The sequence below is a fragment of the Miniopterus natalensis genome, chromosome X (assembly GCF_054644295.1).
Source record: "Miniopterus natalensis isolate mMinNat1 chromosome X, mMinNat1.hap1, whole genome shotgun sequence".
NCBI lineage: Eukaryota > Metazoa > Chordata > Mammalia > Chiroptera > Miniopteridae > Miniopterus > Miniopterus natalensis.
The window spans coordinates 93,526,914-93,545,087 of NC_142103.1; the positions used below are offsets into that span (position 1 = coordinate 93,526,914).

General features: G+C 38.8%; 1 protein-coding gene across 2 annotated transcripts; it reads right to left on the reverse strand.

The window, feature by feature from the left end:
- Window positions 1–4,500: 4,500 nt before the first annotated feature.
- EIF2S3 (eukaryotic translation initiation factor 2 subunit gamma) lies at window positions 4,501–17,884 on the reverse strand. Of its 2 annotated transcripts, XM_087813665.1 has the most exons (13): window positions 17,801–17,884; window positions 17,252–17,315; window positions 15,717–15,844; window positions 15,510–15,631; window positions 14,902–14,996; window positions 13,526–13,684; window positions 12,184–12,318; window positions 10,671–10,765; window positions 8,731–8,875; window positions 7,161–7,330; window positions 6,666–6,838; window positions 5,140–5,217; window positions 4,501–4,668 (listed from the first exon to the last, which is right to left on the reverse strand). In XM_087813665.1, the coding sequence occupies exons 1-12, from the start codon at window positions 17,867–17,869 to the stop codon at window positions 5,154–5,156; spliced, it is 1,419 nt and encodes a 472-aa protein (XP_087669791.1). In that variant the 5' UTR covers window positions 17,870–17,884; the 3' UTR covers window positions 4,501–4,668; window positions 5,140–5,153. The 2 variants fall into 2 exon arrangements, with proteins under 2 accessions (XP_087669791.1, XP_016064775.1); XM_016209289.2 differs by lacking the exon at window positions 4,501–4,668 and having other exon boundaries at window positions 4,842–5,217.
- Between the last annotated feature and the right edge of the window lie 290 nt (window positions 17,885–18,174).

Genomic DNA, 18,174 nt, shown 5'->3' on the forward strand with positions numbered 1-18,174 from the left:
TCGAAACTCGACAAACTGAGCACTTGAGATTTGTGAATTTTATTGAATATAGATTACACCTAAATAAATAAATAAAACCTTGTTGGATTCTGCATAAAAGTCCCAAGTGGGAAATACTTGGCCTTCAGTGTTTATATTAGAAAGGAGAAAAGCTAAAAGAAAATTAATTAATTACTTAGTAAAAATTAGCACAATAAACCCAAAGGAAGGAGAAGGAAATAATGATAGGAAATCAATGAAATACAAAGTACAATAGAGACTCAACAAAGCCAAAAATTGGTCTTTTGAAAAGGTAATAAATTTTTGAAAAAATAGCCCATGAGTCATAATAGCAGCTGATGAGAAACTTTTTGAGGCAAACTGAAGCTTGCTGACTTGGTGCTTTTGAGGATGCAAACCACTGGACTAACAGGTTTTGTTGTATTTTTACAACCCTTTGGAGAAGGTTAAGGATGATTTATAAATCACAAGGTCCCCAAGAGTCAAGAGAATTTGCAAAGGCTAAAGGTCTTGTTTAAGTTTGAGCTATACATAGTCTGTATCTTTCCATCACTAGAATGTTTTCCTGGTTAGTTGAACCTCCTATAATAATATTCTTGACATAAATATTAATTATAAAGGATTTACTGTTAACTCCTTGGGAGTATAATACCTAAAGTTATGATTCCTGCTAACTCTTACATGTTTGTTGTGGGAAATACATTACTCACTGTATGTTTGTAATAGGAAATTATATTGGATGGATAGAAAGTATTTACTGTAGGAATATAGATAGTAATGGATATACCAGCCCAATAGTGATAAACTTTAATGTGTAACTTCACTACTATGTAGGAGGCATGAATTCACTGGCTGGTCTTAGCTTTTTTCCTATAAACTTGTTTGAGAAAATAAACTTGTGACTCTAACAGAGCAACAAATACTGCAGTATGAATTCTCAAAGCACTTGAAGTCAAAGAGATCATTTTCTCTCCAGTGATTTTCATAAAATACTTTTGGGACCAGTATTTTCACCTTCAATTTTAACCAGGGCGGAATCAAAGGTGGCTTATTTCATAATAGAATAAATAGATCACAAAATATACTTAATCATTCCCTTTTGACTAACATTAAGTGTCTTTAAATTGTTGCTATAATAAGCGATGCTGGAATACATATTATGAGCAAATATTTCTTTATGATACATTCCCAGATATGGGATTCTGGGTTCAAGGGTGAGGTATTTTAAGTCTTGATATAATCAAACTGTCCTCTTTAAGGAACGTACCAGTTTATACTTCTCACCAATCAATATATACTCACCAACACTGATTGCTATGAATCGTTTTACGCTTCACCAATTTGAACGGGTGAAACTGAATCGCATTGTTAGTTTTCACGGTCCTTATTACTAGACAGGCCGAGCACTTCACAAATGTGTACTGGGCATTTGTATTTCTTCTATAACTAGCGTGTACGTATTTGTGAGATGGATTTTCTCTGCTGCCAAAAAGCTGCAGTCAGACACATCATTCAATAACGGTGCCTTGTGTGATCACCCGGATGCCAAATGCTTGCAAACGTTCCCTTAAATGGAAGCATTGAGAGGAGTATTTGTCTAAGTTCTTCCTGAACGATGATATGATCTCTGAGGATGAAAGTACAATGGCCCAGCACGACACTCATTTTCTTGATCCAATAAACCCTCCTGCAAGTCACTGGCAGCAGCACAGCCCTTACCTGCTGTGGAGTCTGAGGCACTAAGAAAACTCCACGGAGGTGAGATGCTGCTCCTGCCTGTGGGACCACTTCACTGCCACTAACTTCTCTGTTTGCCCAAATCCAACCAGTGTCGCAGGAGTCCACACGAGTCCTCTTGCTGCTAGTCTTCAGCCACCTAAAGTGATGCAATATATATTGTTCCATTTCTATTCTATTTTTATTTTATTTTATTTTTTAAATCCTCACCTGAGGATATTTTTTCCATTGCCTTTCCGAGAGAGTGGAAGGGGCAGAGAGAAACATCGATGTGACAGAGACACACCGATTGGTTGCCTCCCACACGCACCCGGGGATCGAGCCTCCAACCGAGGTACATGCCCTTGGCGGGAATCGAACCCGAGACCCTTCAGTCTTCGGGTCAACGCTCTAACCACTGAGCCCAACTGGCTAGGGCTCTATTCTATTTTTATTCTACTGATTTGTATTAGGAATATTAGGTTTTCACGTCAGGTAAGTTTTCAGTATTTTCTCTCAACCTGTCATCTTTTAAATCTGTACCATCTTTGGCCTTAAGTTCTGAACTTTTGTGTATCGGATCTGCCAACTTTTCCTTTGACTTTTTGGTTTGTTTTGCTTTGTCCATCCGAGTTACTAAAATAATCTACACCTTCGTTCTTAATTTTGTCTCAATGAAATCTTACTAAGATTTTCAATAAAATATCTTTATCCCCAAATGGCTAGCCATTTGGACTAGAGAAATCTTTTTCCTCACTCACATAAAAAGCCACTGATATGGCTGCCTGTTCAGGACCCCACTCACTGTGGCAGGAGCTTTGGTCTCTCCTTCAACAAATGTTGGCTTTTGCTTAAAAAAAATGCTGATAGTATTTTTAAAATTTTATGTCTGGTGCCCTGGCTGGTGTGGCTCAGTTGGTTGAGCACCGTCCTGTGCACCAAAAGGTCGCCAGTTCAATTCCTGGTGAGGGTGCAAACCCAGGTTGTGGGTTCAGTCCCAGGTTGGGGTTCATGCAGGAGGCAAGTGATTGATGTTTCTCTCTCTCCCTTCCTAATAATCAAAAAATGTATTTTAAGAAATAAAATGTTATATCTGGTTATAGTTTATTCAAATAATTGATCTATTTCTGCATTAATACCATACTTCTTATATTGCCGCTTTACATGTTCGAAAATGTATGTCAACTCTCCCATCATAATCCCTTTTCAAAGTTTACTATTCTTGTGAATTTACCTTTCCAAATCTTTCATATCAGCTGAACAAGTTCTTTAAGTCTTATTGAAATTTTTATTCAGATTGCAGTGAGTTTAGAGAAATGGCAATCACCTGTACTATATTTACTCCCATCTTAGAATAGTGCCTATTTTCTCACCATGCATGCCTCCTTTTTTGTCCTTCAGCAAATGTTGTGTTCATATACACCTTACATATTCTTGTTCAATTTATACCTGCATAGTTTATACCCATTGATACTTATTTGTGTATTTGTGTGTGTTGTAAACTAATTAGTAAATTATTTATAAATGTAATTTTTCATGTTTTTTTTTTTAAACAGTATCTTTATTGATTTCAGAGAGGAAGGGAGAGGGAGAGAGAGAGAAACATCAATGATGAGAGAGTCACTGATCGGCAGCCTCCTGCACACCCCCTGCTGGGGATCTGCCCACAACCCGGGCACGTGCCCTGACCGGGAATCGAACCACGATGTCCTGGATCCTAGGTCGGTGCTCAACCGCTGAGCCACGCCCGGCCGGGCTGCAAGTTTATCTTGAACTCTGTCACCTCACTGAATTCTCTTAGCAGTTCAAGTTTTTCAGTTTCTGGGTTGTATTTTTAGGTAACAGTCTTAGACCTTGTAAATGTTGCTGCTTCCATTCCCAAGATATATATATATATTTTGGTTAATTCTCACCCGAGCATATTTTTTCCACTGAAAAGCAATGAAAAAATATCCTTAAGGATTAAAAAATAAAACAAACCTTATAATTTATATAACTTAGCCGCTGCTTCTAAACTTCTGAGGCAGCAACTTCAGTGCCCCGAAAAGCATACTATCAAATCCCACATTAAATGCAAATTTAAGAAAAACAAGAGTGTTATCAGACTACCAAAACTCAGTAAGATTGTGTGTTATCTGATACATCTACTTCTCAACTCTCTAAACTTGTTTCTCAACACTGGGGAGTTTTTAAAAACATCAATGCCTGGGCTCCACCCCAAGCCAATTAAATCAGAATCTCTGTGGGGCATCTATCTTTTTTAAAGTTTCTCTAGCAATTCTAACGTCAGAGTTGAGAACCACTGCTCTAACAGAATCTTATGAACAAAAATTAAGTAAAAATTAAAAAGCACAGCACAGGAAAAGTGCAGGAACATGGAGAGTAAGTTAAAAATCAAAGGGCCCACTCCTTGCTTTCTAACATACTTTATCTCTTTAAAGTTCCAAAGATTACTAAGATTAAATAAAACACACACAAGCCCAGCCAACCTGGCTCTGTGGTTAAGCATCGACCCATGAACCAGGAGGTCACAGTACGATTCCCAGGCAGGGCACATGCCCGGGTTGTGGGCTCAGTCCCTGGTAGGGGACATGCAGGAGGCAGCCAATCAATGACTCTATCATCACTGATGTTTCTACGTCTCTCCCTCTCCCTCTCCCTCTGAAATCAATAAAAACATTTTTTAAAAAAAACAAAAACACCAAAAAGCAATTACTAGTATTAGAATCTCATAAAATAAGGCCTGGGAAGATCTTAGTTACTCATCTAGAATCACCTGGTGTAACAGTATTTCCCAGCAGAAGAAGGCTGTTGGATTTCAGGTGTCAACCAACAGAAACAATTGTGGGGTTTCATAGGAAGAGGCTGAGAACTTCTGGCTCTAGTTTCCTGCGTTCCAGTCCAGGAAGAGAGAGGAGAGAAAGGTGTGTCCACGGAAACAGCACTCATGCTCTGAAGGATAATTTTATTTGAACCTATTCATTTCTTTTTACTCAAAATTTCAAAGATAAAGCAACATAAAATATGAGGCAAGGGGAAGCTGGTCTTCAAGAATTTGTATCTGTGTTTTTAGTGATGCAACAATCCTTTCAAGTCTGGAGCTACTCAAAGATGAATCATGAAAATAAGAAGAAAAATTTTATTTCAAACACATTCGGTTGTACACATGCTACAGCAAAAGCTAACTGCAGCAAGTAGTTTCATTTCAAACTATCAGTAATATATACTTGAGACATTATTTGGGAATGATTCATTTCTGGTAGATTCAATCCAATAATTTCTGCATTTTTTGTAAACCCTATTTCAGTACCAGATGTTACATTTGCATCACCAAAAAAGTGCGAATGACTGCTATCAAGGTGAAATTCACTCTGCGGCACTGCTTTGAAAATATAGCGCTAATTTAGTAATAGAAAATCCCACTTGATCCAAATTCTTCAGTCATCATCTACTGTTGGCTTGATTGTCACTCCTCTTCTTATTTGACCCCAACCAATTAAACTGCAAAATGAAAACAAAATTAGAAGCTGTGAGGTTTTGTCTATTTCATTATCATCACCACACAATCATTTGACATAACTGGTTTTACTTGCCTATCTGCTCAATCTGAATGTTTCCAAAACCTGCTCCTCCACAAAGAAAGCTCACACTATCGTCTCAGATTCTTAGGCCCAGAGATGGGCTCTAGTCTGAATGAATGAATGACAGAAAAAGAAAAAAAAGTTGCTACTAAAAATATCCTCATCTTCACTCTATCAAAATATACCTGCTCCTTCAGAACCGCCAAGAACCTTCCCATCCACCTAAGGAACCGTGCTGATACAGAACCCCCAGTCTGATTATTTTCTTAAAATCCCATTCTCTATGCCTTTTTTTTTTTTTTAACCATTCAAGCACCTCAGCACATCACAATGGCTTTAGCTAAAGGAAATTACAAGAACAACTAAAGGACTAGCTAGTCTATTGGCAGATTACTCTCAACAGCAGAGGGACCTCTGCTCCCTCTTCCAATGTCTGCTCTAATCAATACCCAGGCTGGATTGCTAACTCAACTGTAACTTCTAGCACAAAACCCACCTATACACGGGTTAAAACCACATGGGCTAATTCCAAAGAATGTAAGAATCATTCAGATGCTCTCATTTCTTTGAACAATTTTAGCGATTCCCCGAGGAGACATCACCACCTATATAAGTATTCCAGCCAAGAGTACAAAACCTGAATCTAATCTTAGGAAACATCAGATAAACCTAAATTAAGGAATAGTTTATAAAGTAACTAGCTTGTATTCTTCAAAGCTGTCAATGTCAAGACAAAGAAAGGCTGAGGAAATTCAGATTAGAGATCAAAGAAACATGAAAACTAAATGAAATGCAGTCTAATTTTTAGACCCCAGGCTGGAGGGACATAGAGGACATTATTGGGACAAGCAATAAAACTGGAATATGGACTGTAGATTTCAGTACCTCATCAATGTTAACTTCTTTAAGTTGGTTATATAATAGAATATCTTTGTTTTCAGGAAATATACACTGAAGTATTAAGAGATCAAGGGGCATGATTATATACAACCTACTCAAACGGTTCAGAAAAATATTTATATATATGTGTATACACACACACACACACACACACACGCAAATAAATTGTGCATTTGGGAGAGGGGAATATAGGAGTTCTGTGTTCAACTCTTGTAATTTTCCTGTTAAGTTTGAATTGATTTCCAAATGAAAGTTTTAAAAAGACAAGGAAAATATTGAACCAAATTCATTGGTTTTACACAGGTGTCTATCACAAACCAGGGCTAGAAATACAGATTTGAAAGTCATCCAAATAAATAGTTGAGAGTTAAAGACACAGTAATTGTTGTGTTCAAGGAAAAGTGTGCATGTACAGTACCAAGAACTTAAGGAAATTGATTGTGTCAGCAACAAAGGCTAATAACTTACCGCCAGTGTTTCTCAACTCTTCGGCTAAGGGCAATTTTTTCTCCTACTTCTGTGCACACAGGATTAGTCAAAACGATTTTGCCCAAATCGGCCTTGACTGCACTCACTCTTCCTCCAGTCGACAGGGATCCTATGTTCACCATGAGCACTTCATTCTTAGACAACTTTTGCACCTAGGGAAATAAATTGGGGGGAAATAAGCCCCAAAATAGATAAAATGCTTTCCAAAAATTACTGCTTATTTTCTTAAATCCTTGCCAACAACTTTCCATTTCTGCCAATGTAATCTTGCTGAGACTTTTTAAAAAAATCAAGTGGATGACTATATCACTGTCGTATGTGACATACTTTTCCCTGTTTTGCTTGGTTTCACTTTAAACTGACTGCGATACCGAAATTCTCAATTTTCAAGAAGTCAAATTTATTCGCTTCTTCTTTTTTGAACCCCGTGTCACTGTCACTGTTCTGGAAACAGGAATTGCGGAAAGCACTTACTTTTGCTGCCTTTTTGTCTCCTTCAGTGCGGACGCCCAGAAGCCGTCGAAGCAGGAAATAGGAGATTTCCAATTCGGTGAAGATCTCAGGTAAAGCTCCAACTGCACCAAGCACCTGCCCCACCATTCTGTCAGCCCGGCACAAAGTGGGGTCGATTTTTGTTCCAACTCCTGATATAAAATGAGATATAAATATGTATGTGTGTGTGTATATATATTCCAACTTTTTTCCCTACAAAGCTGTTTACCCCAAAACGTACCCAAACAAGTGCAGCACATACCTATACATTTTAGTACACTTATATTTTCAGTCATGTAATAGCTACATAGGGGTGACAAAATACCCGTTTTAGCCAAAGAAATAGAATTGTAAACTCACAGGTTATCTGGGCATTTGAAAACAAAAAGATTCTCTTGATTTAAATTCTAAACAAAGGGCAAAGAGATAATAGCCTAACTCAAAAATGAGTCTATCCTTAACGAAGGCTGATTCAAAATTCATGGGCAGCGTGCAGAGTATCTGCCTGTCATTTTTCGCCTGGGAGGCTGATCAAAAAAATAGCTTAAAGATTTCATACATGATTCCTAGGATCCACTTCAAAATATTTTAGCAGTGTGTCTTTCAAGGAGAGGGAAAGAGAGATAAAGAGGAAGCAAGATTGGGAAAGTATTGGTAATTGTTGAAGCTGGATGGTGGCTACATGGGAGTTATCATTATATCATTCTCTCTATCTTTATGTTAAATTTTTTAAAACTTTTCTGGAGCTTCCTTGTTTATTAAAAAAAAAAAAATCATTTACAGTAAAGCCTTAGTTACAGGATAAAGCAGAAAAATGAATTATATAACCAAAATCCATGGAACCAAAAGTCAAATTCCTTCACCATTTCTTCTTTAATCCAAAGGGACAATACCTCTGACTAATTCTCACTTAGCCTTGCTTTTTTATGGATACCTGGTAATACACCAAATTGTAAGGGACCAGAAAATCCATAAATTACCTCAGTAGTTAGTATACAATGGAAGTTACCTTCTTTCATTTCCACCTCAGTGTAAATATGATCTGACATGATTCAACTGACATTTGTGGGTAACGTCCCATTTGCAAAACATACATAAAACCAACCACTGTCTACTCCCCAAACTATGTAGATGCACTACCAGCCCAGGTACAGTTAGTTGTTTTTACATACTAGGTCATAAAACTTATTATTACTGCTAAAAAGGAACTGCTTAATATACTAAGACAAAAAGTATTCTTTTTTATGCTTAAAAATAATTTTTTGAAAAACACATGAAATCATCTTATGACCTGAAATCAACAGTTTAACCACGTGTAGGTTTCAGGTTCAATCCAGTTGGGGCGTGTACAGGAGACAACCGATCAATGTTTCTCTCTCTCTGCCTCTCCCTTCCCCCCTCTCTCTCTCTCTAGAATTAATGAAGAACGTATCCTCAGTGAGGATTAAAAAAAAAAAAATCTGTAACATATCTGTTTGGGTAACCCATTTCCCATGAAAAGTACCATGAACACCCACAAATGAAAAGCATAGGGATGACAGGAAAATCCTACCAATAAGACCTCCTGGAGCAGCATACTGAAGATCATTATGTTCCGCAAACAGTGACACAATTTTGGAAAAGATTGGTTTACACATGAGTTTTCCTTCACTGTCTTTGGAAACAATGCCAGGTCTGACTTCTATCTCCTGGCCCACCTGTAAAAATATAAATTAGTAATTAGAATTACTGCAATTAGAGTTAGGGACAACATAATTCCTATTTACACATAAAAAGTCCTGGGGGGCAGGGGTGGATGCCAGGTGGAGGGAATCAACAGGGGGAAAAACAGGGACATTTGTTAACTTTCAACAACAACAAAAATAAGTTAACTAATTTAAAAATAAATAAACTTAAAAAGTCCTAACAGGAAGACCAAAAAACTGAAAAGGCAATCCTTTCTCTATTTCAAAGGTCATAATAAAAAAAAATCACCCTGGCCAGTGTGGCTGAGTTGGTTGGGCGTCAATCTATGCACCAAGAGGTTGCTGGTTCAATTCCGGGTCAAGGGCACATGCCCGGTTGTGGGCTTGATCCCCAGTAGGGGCTGTGCAGGAGGCAGCCAATGGATGCTGCACTCTCACATCGACGCTTCTCTCCCTTTACCTTCTTCTCTCTCTAAAAATCAATAAACTTCTTTATTAAAAAAATGTGAAAGAGATCTTCCAAACCAGAACCATCCAACTGTTTCTAACCACCTACCACATAAGCCTATCCCCATAGGCTCCATACTCACCAGCAACCTATAAAGTTAGAGATCAGACACATCCAAAAAACATAATAGTATAAAAAGACATCTATTTCAAGTACTAGACACCAAGGAAAAAAACTTTTGCCCCGGCTATGCAGTTCAGTTGGTTGGAACATTGTCCACATACACCAAGACTGAGGGTTTGATCTCAGTCAGGGCACATATAAGAATCAACCAATGAATGCAGGGATAAGTGGAACAACAAACTGATGTCTCTCATTCCCTTTCTCTCTCTAAAATCAATAAGTACATTTTTAAAAAAGTTTCATGTCTTCAGAACTTTCATTTTTCAATTTGAAAGATTCGTACTCTTTTCGTGATTAAGATCAGGGAAGTATCCCTAGACAGCTTGGCTCAGGGGTTCGAGTGTTGGCCCTCAGACTGAAGGATCCTGGGTTTGATTCCAGCGAAGAGCACGTACCTGGGTTGCAGGCTTGATCCCCGGCCCCGGTCCGGGCCAGTGCAGGACGCAACCAATCGATATGTCTCTCTCACACTGATTGGTAGCCTCCTGCACACGTCCCAACCGGGGCCGGGATCAAGTCTGCAACCCAGGTACATGCCCTTGGCCAGAAGAGAACATGAGACCCTTCAGTCTGGGCCGACACTCTAACCACTGAGCCAAACCAGCTAGGGCAATTTTCTTTTATTTAAAAACAATTTTGTTTACTGCAAAGATTTATTGTTTTAAATATGGTTTGGTTTTTTTATTGATTTCAGAGAGATGAAGGGAGAGGGATAGAGAAATAGAAACATCAATGATGAGAGACAATCATCAATCAGCTGCCTTTTCCACAACCCCTACTGAGGATCAAGCCCGCAACCCAGGCATGTGCCCCGACCAGATTCGAACAGTGACCTCCTGGTTCATGGGTCAATGCTCAACCACTGAGCCACACCAGCTGGGCAAAGTACATGATGTCCTAACCACTATGCTGTACACCCGAAACTAAAACAGAATAATACCTGAATGTTAACTGTAATTGAAATAAACAAAAACCTACTAAGAAAAAAAGACCAGGAAAAAACAAACAAAACAAAAACACAACAACCAGTAGATGTTGGGTGGTGAGCACACCAATGAATTATATATGGAGTATACAGACGTTGTATTATAAAGTTCTAAAAACCTGAAATTTAGTGTTACTAACCAATGTTACCCCAATTAAAAAACAAAACACAATAACCAAAATCCAATTTACCTTTAGCACTCCTTTGAGAATACTACCACCAGCTACACCCCCCTTAAGGTCATCAACTTCGCAGCCAGGTTTGTTGACATCAAAGGACCTAATGACTTAAAAAAAAAACAAAAAAACAAATTAAAGCCCCAATTCTGTACATTTTAACTTTAGATGAAATATTATTTTCTAAGTTAACTTTCCTAAAATAGTAGACACATAAGATTTAGACTATAGGGGTGACTTTGTGACAAAATCTCATATTACTCCAACTAAATTTACTGTAGCCTTACTTAGGACTGAAAAGTAGAAATAACGTAAAAGTTCATTGATGGGAGGCATTTTAGGGTACATCAATTCTATGGAATGTCATGCAACTCTTAAAGAATGTAGAACCATATGTAATGATCTGGAAGGATAACTCTCATATACTATTAGGGGGGGAAAAACTAGTTACTAAAATAACACATACAGTATGATCCCACTTCCACAAAGAAAAACTAAAACAAAAAACATGTGTATGTTTATACGTGATGATATGAACAAAGAGAGGTATGGGAGATCATTCACCAACTGTTAACTTTGGTTACTGCAGGGCTAAGGGGCTAGAAGTGGGAGACAAGGAGATTATGGCCTTTCTTTTTCTTTACATACCTCTATATGACTTCGGAAATAAAAATTAAGTTTTAAAACTACAAAACAACTCTAGAACTACACGACCTGCAACTAGGTCCTGAAAGCAGTCCCTTAACGGGCACGCATCACAATCACCCAAGAGAACACTTCCCACAACACACAGGTGGGTCCTGGGTGAAGGCCCAAAAGGGCTCAAATGTCTGTTCTGAAAAGGCTCCTAGATCTCTGTGTGGAAACACAAGCTTAGATGATCAGATTATATCAATATTGATATTATAAACTTAAGTAAAAGTGAAAGGGACATGAAAATCTTCATTAAGGGTACAATGAAATCATTTGTATGAGTTCTAACATCCTGTTCTTGACAACATAATTCCAGAGAGAATACTGTGTTATTCCATCTTGATCACATAACATACCACGTACTGAGCACAAAAAGGTTAAAAGTTCCTTCCGTATTCAGAACTCTGTCTCTGATTCAGTAATGCAATCTAGCATTGTCAATACAGTCTCAAAATTGATCAATTTCCAAAAAAAAAAACCCCCCAAAAATTTTATGGCCATTATAATTTTATTACCGCTGCAGAAAGAGGAAACAGTAATAAACACTCTGAAGGGGGAATCAGCATTGTAGAAAACATCCAATTAAGAGTTAAAAGACAGCCCAGCCGGCGTGGCTCATCGGTTGAGCATCAACCTAGGATCCAGGAGATAGCGGTTCGATTCCCAGTCAGGGCACATGCCAGACTTTCAGGCTTGATCCCCAGCAGGGGGCGTGCAGGAGGCAATTTCTCTCTCATCATTGATGTTTCTATCTCTCTCTCCCTCTCCCTTCCTCTCTCTGAAATTAATAAAAATGTATTTTAAAAAAGAGTTAAAGACAAATTCTATTACTTACCAATAAGTCGGGGTTCTGAAGTAAAATCTCTTGGGGGTACTGGGATCTTCTTTACTATGTACTCACAGACAACTTCAATATTGTATTTCAGCTGAGCAGAAATTGGAATAATAGGAGCACCTTCTGCTACTGTACCTTCATGACAAAATTCAGAAAAATCAGAATTCTTCAATGTTACACAACTTGCTCTATACATGTTACAGAAAACTGTTAAGATGACTAAAACAGATGCTTATACATCCCCACACCAATGCTAGCAACCAGTTGAAAGGGATAATTCTGTTTAGAAAGGTGGCAATAATCTGTTTGCTTTTACTCCTGAAAATGAATACTATTCCCTTTAAGGGAAAAATATGTTAAAATATATTTAATATACTAAAATGCTAAAACTGTTTAAAGGAATAAAATACTAACACTCCTGGGAAAGAGCATTTTACTAGTTGAAAGATTTCTAGTAACATGTAATTAACCTTCTAATAAACGTCAAGATAAAATTACAGACTCTTTGCTAATCAAAGACTGCTGCACATATAATATTTGCTCCTTATTAATTATATGTCAAACAGGCTGGTCAAAGAAATGGAACAAACAGAAATAGATTTTAATCAATATGACTTATTCTTTTTCATTATGATAGAACTGGGTTCATGGGAAGCCAACCTTTCTAACAAGAAAAACAAGGCTGAGAGAGAAGCCAATGTCAACAATAAGATGTACTGCCCGGCCAGTGTGGCTCAGCGGTTGAGCATCGGCCTAAGGATCCAGGAGATCGCAGTTCGATTCCCAGTCACAGCACATGCTCGGGTTGCGGGTTCGATCCCCAGTAGGGGGCGTGCAGGAGGCAGCCGATCAATGACTGTCTCATCACTGATGTTTCCATCTCTCTCCCTCTCCCTTCCTCTCTGAAATCAATAAAGATATATTTAAAATAATAATAAGATGCATCACGTCTTCCCTGAAATGAAAACCACTACGCTGAGAAAGGGACCATGAAGATTAAATAAATGTCATTTCCAATCCTCAAAGTAGCTACTCAGTAAGAATAATTTAAGACCTATTTTTAAAAATGCTTTCATTCATTTTATTATCCCTGAGGAGGATTTGTTTTAAACTGATTATTTCCAGAATACAATTTTACTTCTAACTTTCAACCAGCAAAAATATACTTTAGTCTATCAAACTTAGAAATATAGATTTCACTAGTGGTAGGTAGGCTTAAGACCCCTAAGTTTACTCTGTTTTAGATAATCTGTTATATTAAGAGTTAATTTAACATCTGGTAGCTGGATTAAATGGCTCTCAAAGTGATCCATGGATGTTACTAGATATTATGGCTTCTTACCTTGTACAAATGCAAGGATCTGTTCGTACTGTTCTTTAGCCTGGCTTTCTTTTACCAAATCAATTTTATTTTGTAGAATCAAAATATGCTTCAGTTTCATGATTTCTATAGCAGCCAGGTGTTCAGAAGTCTGGGGCTGAGGACAAGACTCATTACCAGCTAAAAGAAGAAGAAAAAAAATGCATGAGAATTAAGTAGAAATACTTGCCAGAAGAGACAAATCCGTAAGAGAAAGGAGATTAGTGGTTGCCAGGGGCTGGGCTGGGCTGGGCTGGGCTGGGCTGGGCTGGGCTGGGCTGGGCGAAGGGGGAATAGAGTGACTGCCTAATGGGCTTAGGGTTTCCTTCTGGGGTAATGAAGATGTTCTGGAACTAGATAGTGGTGATGCTTGTACAACACTGTCAGTGTACTTACTGTCACTGAACTGTACACTTCCAATGGCTAAGATGATAAATTTTATGTGTATTTTACCAAAAAAAAATTGGCTGGTATCTAATAAAGGAAACATTTGAATGCCCCAGCCCAATTCAAGGCAAAAGTCCTGGATATCACATCCTTTTGCTCCCATTGCTGATCCTAAGCAATGAGTTTGGAATCAGCAAGTTTGGCACCTCCGAGTCTGCCCTCAGCTTTTGCTCAGGCATAAGGCTCTATCTAGTATTAGAAATGTTCCGGCCTAGTCAAGCTCCTGAGAGGCAGAGTGATTAAGAGGGAAAGACATTTAATACAGTCTATGAATTTCAACTATCAGAGGCTACTCCCCACAAAGGGAGGGAAGAATGCTAATTGTGATAATAACCAACAGTATATTATAAAGAAATAGGCATGTTTTGTTGGGCACTCCAATGATCATCTTCTCTATGCAGTGACGTTCAGGTGTCCTATACTATATCCGCTTGGCATACTTTCAAATATCTCAACAGCTCACATACGGAAGATAGTACAACCCTAGCCTTGAAAACCTCAATTCAGGTCTAGACTTCAATACTTACCAAGAATGAGATTTAAAATATTATACATCAGTGTTGCAGTGGACAACTCAGAGACAAAAAAAAATTAAAAAATACATGTACTTTTACATGTAAATTTAAAATTAAAATAAATCACTTCATGTGATGTGAGTAGGGAAAATAACTACTGACTTTTAAAAATATATACTACCATATGAATTCTCACAAGACATCAGCCCTAGGTCTAACTTGTTTAGTATTTTGTGATAGCTGGTAGGCAGGGATGTCACCCAGGATTTCATGTTAGGTTCCATTCATGTCACCCTTAGGTAATAGATATGGCCCTTAAAGGCCTTAGCTGCCCTTTAAATATTTCATCTTGGATTTGTTCCACATTGACTTGTCCAAACCAATTCTGATATTTACCTATCAACAGAAGAGCTGCATCCATCACTGCTGCACCGTTCAGCATAGTAGCCATCAAAATATCATGGCCAGGACAATCAACAAAGGAAACATGTCTAACAACGGAGAAGTAACAATCAGTCCTAAGATCAATCAATACTTCCAAGAGGCAAGTTATAGTATTCCCAAAATTAAGTCACTTTAAATGTGGAATATGAATATTACATATGAATAGGTAATAAAAATATTACTGCCCTGGCCAATGCTCAGTGGTTAGAGTGTCAGCCCAAGACAGAAGGGTCTTGGGTTCAATTCCCAGCCAAGGGCACGTACATCGGTTGTAGACTCGAACCCCAGCCCTGTCAGGCAACCAATCAATGTGTCTCTCTCACACCAGTGTTCTCTTTCTCTTTCCCTCTATCCCTCCCTCCTTCCTTTCCTTCCTCCCTCCCCTCCCTAAAAACATCAATGGAAAATATATCCTTGGGGAAGGATTAAAAAAATAATAATAATGAAACTATTTAACAATTAGGTTCAATGTTTAATATCCCAGTTACACATTTCAAAAAGCACCAACCACAAGACAATAAAATATGAAGTATAAGTATTTTTAGCACCAAAGAGGTCACCTGACTAATTTGAAGTTTCCTTTGGTCCCCGGAATATCTGTAGGAAACTCATCAGGTGTACTACTTCCACAGGATCTATAACATTCTGGCCGAGGACAACTGGGATCATCAAGTTTATAGATCTAAAAGTTTCAATGAAAAGATTTAGATTTGTTATCTGCACATTCCAATTAAAGTTAATCTCTAGTTACACAGTACATAGCTCACCTTAGCATTAGCATATCCAAGCTTGATTGTAATATTTCTTTCCAGTTCATTTTTGAACCTGACAGTGTGAACTCCAGAAATAGCTTTTACAACTGTGGATTTCCCATGAGCTACATGACCAATTGTACCTACAAACAAAATTCAAAAAATTAATTCCCGTGCACTCAATTGCACCAAATATTTTTTTCACACAGTGTTAGAGTAGAAAACCCAAAGGCATAACTCATAAAATATCAACATACAACCAACAGTGACTTCAATTTTTTCTCCTACGTATTCTTTTCTACTAAAAACTTATTCTGAGACAGGACTGAAAAGAGCTTTCCATGTAACTGATAACCTTACTAAAAAACCATACTCAGGCCTGGCCGATGCAGCTTAGTGGCTAGAGCGTGAGCCCACTTGCCAAAGGGTCTTGGATTTGATTCCTGGTCAAGCGCACGAACCTGGGTTGCAGGTTTGATCTCCAGCTCCTGTCAGGGTGTGTGCAGGAGGCAACCAATCGATGTGTGTCTTTCTCCCCCCACTCCACTCTCTTTAAAAATCAATGGAAAAAATATCGAGTGAGGATGATTAAAAAAAAAAAAAAAAAAAAAAAAGCTATACTCAAGATACTAAAAACTATTCATCTCATGCTTTTAATCACAGAAAAGACTGCCTTCATTTAAAATAAACACTCAAGGCAAGGCCCTCAATGGGTAGCTCAGTTGGTTGGAGCATCATCCTAACACGCCAAGGTTGTGGGTTTGATCCTGGTCAGGGCACATACAGGAAGCAACCAATGAATGCATAAGTAAGTAAAATAATAAATCGATGTTTCTCTCTCTCTCAAATCAGTAAATAAAAATTTAAAAATAAAACAAACACTCAATAAAAAATACATAATACCTTGTATATTCAGAAACTTTTCAGCATTCCCAGAGTGAAATAAATAGGTATGATGAGCTTAACCAAAAGGAATCCACAAAAATGAGAAAACCACCCAGGTTTAATTACAGTAATGATGTCAAGGGTGGCATACATGTTATAACTCTTTAATAGCCTGACTGTAGAGCCTTACTTTTAACTAGGTTTTACTGTGCTGTTTGTACAGACTCAAATACCCCAAATTTACACTCAGTCGACATAACTTCTCCTCTAAAGTTCTAGGCGTCAATTAAGAAAAAAAACACACCTCTATTTAATAATAGCCTATATATCAAATAAAACTTTCAAAAACTCTGCCCTTGCAATAAGCCTGTGTGGCAAGCACAGCCGCATTTTTACTTCTTCCTTAAAGTGCTACATAACTACATATGGCCTCATGCTATTTAACTTCTCATATGGCTGTATCTTTTCTCATCTAGTCTGTAAGCTAGGCAGGGGCAACACGTGTTTCCCAAAGAAACCTAAGAGGTGCTTTGCTCACAAGCACTGAACATCTATTTGAATATCTGCATCCTCATATAACTCAGGTAATCACACAAAGAGAGAGGGTAAAATCACCTGCCAGAGATCAAGCAACTCAGGTCTCCAAGAAGTTATTCTTATCTTACCTATATTAATTGTGGCTTGTCTGCTGATAACTTCGTGAGAAAGTGGTGTCAATTTGGTAACATCCTGGAAACAAACATTTTACTTTTATTTTTAATCACTATACATAAGGCAAATCACAACTTTTCCCTTGGCTCTCCATCTGACCTACAGCTCGCCACCACGTGAATAGCTCTTTCCTACTTCTGAAGCCCTTTTCCTGATGACTGGGAAGCTCTAAAAGTCCATCGTTACACGAGACTATATACCTCCATTCAAAAGAGGAGATGTAGAAGCCAGAGGCGGCCCAACCTTGACAGCATTAGAACGGAGGACAAACTTTCAAAGGTGAAAACCTTAATGACATTTAGGTCCCCCGATCTCACTCCCCGCGTCCAGCTCGTGGACTTGCCCAGATGCCGGCGGCGGCGCCAGCGCAGCTTAGAACGTCCGGCTCCGGAGCTAACCACGCTGACAGCCCAGCACTCACTGCCTCTTCTCAACGCCACCCGGGAGGCCCTGTCTCCCCCGCTCCCGAGTTCACTCCGCATCCCCCCAGATCCAAACCTTACCAAGGTAGCGAGATCCTGCCGAGAAAGATGCGGCTGCCCGAGAGTCACGCCACCCTCGCCCCCCGCCATCTTGTTGGGAGAGGAAGGAAGTCGCCCCAGCAACCCCCTGACTGCTCGCAAGGCGGGGGAGGAGGCGGAGCGCTGGCCGGAAGGCAAGCTTGGGCCCGAGCCTGGAAAGGAGGACGATCAGTGCCGCAGGGCCTCACTGTTTGGACTTCTTTTTGCTTGGGTTCACGTAGTACCTGCCAGCAGGATGACTAGAAAACACGAGGCGGAGTCTGGGGATCTAGTCGTGGCAGACATGTTGGTTATTTGTGCAGGCAACGCTGAGGGCAGCCCCAGAAAAGGACCCTTGCTAGGCGGGTGAAACTGAC

Bases quoted from the DNA above. Each gene is read 5' to 3' on its own strand.
- EIF2S3 (XM_087813665.1), bottom strand. From the start codon at position 17,869: ATGGCGGGGGGCGAGGGTGGCGTGACTCTCGGGCAGCCGCATCTTTCT. The intron at 17,316-17,800 runs GTAAGGTTTGGA...GTTTGTTTCCAG, and splicing joins GGCAGGATCTCGCTACCTTG to GATGTTACCAAATTGACACC. The intron at 15,632-15,716 runs GTGAGCTATGTA...TGAAACTTTTAG, and splicing joins TTGGATATGCTAATGCTAAG to ATCTATAAACTTGATGATCC.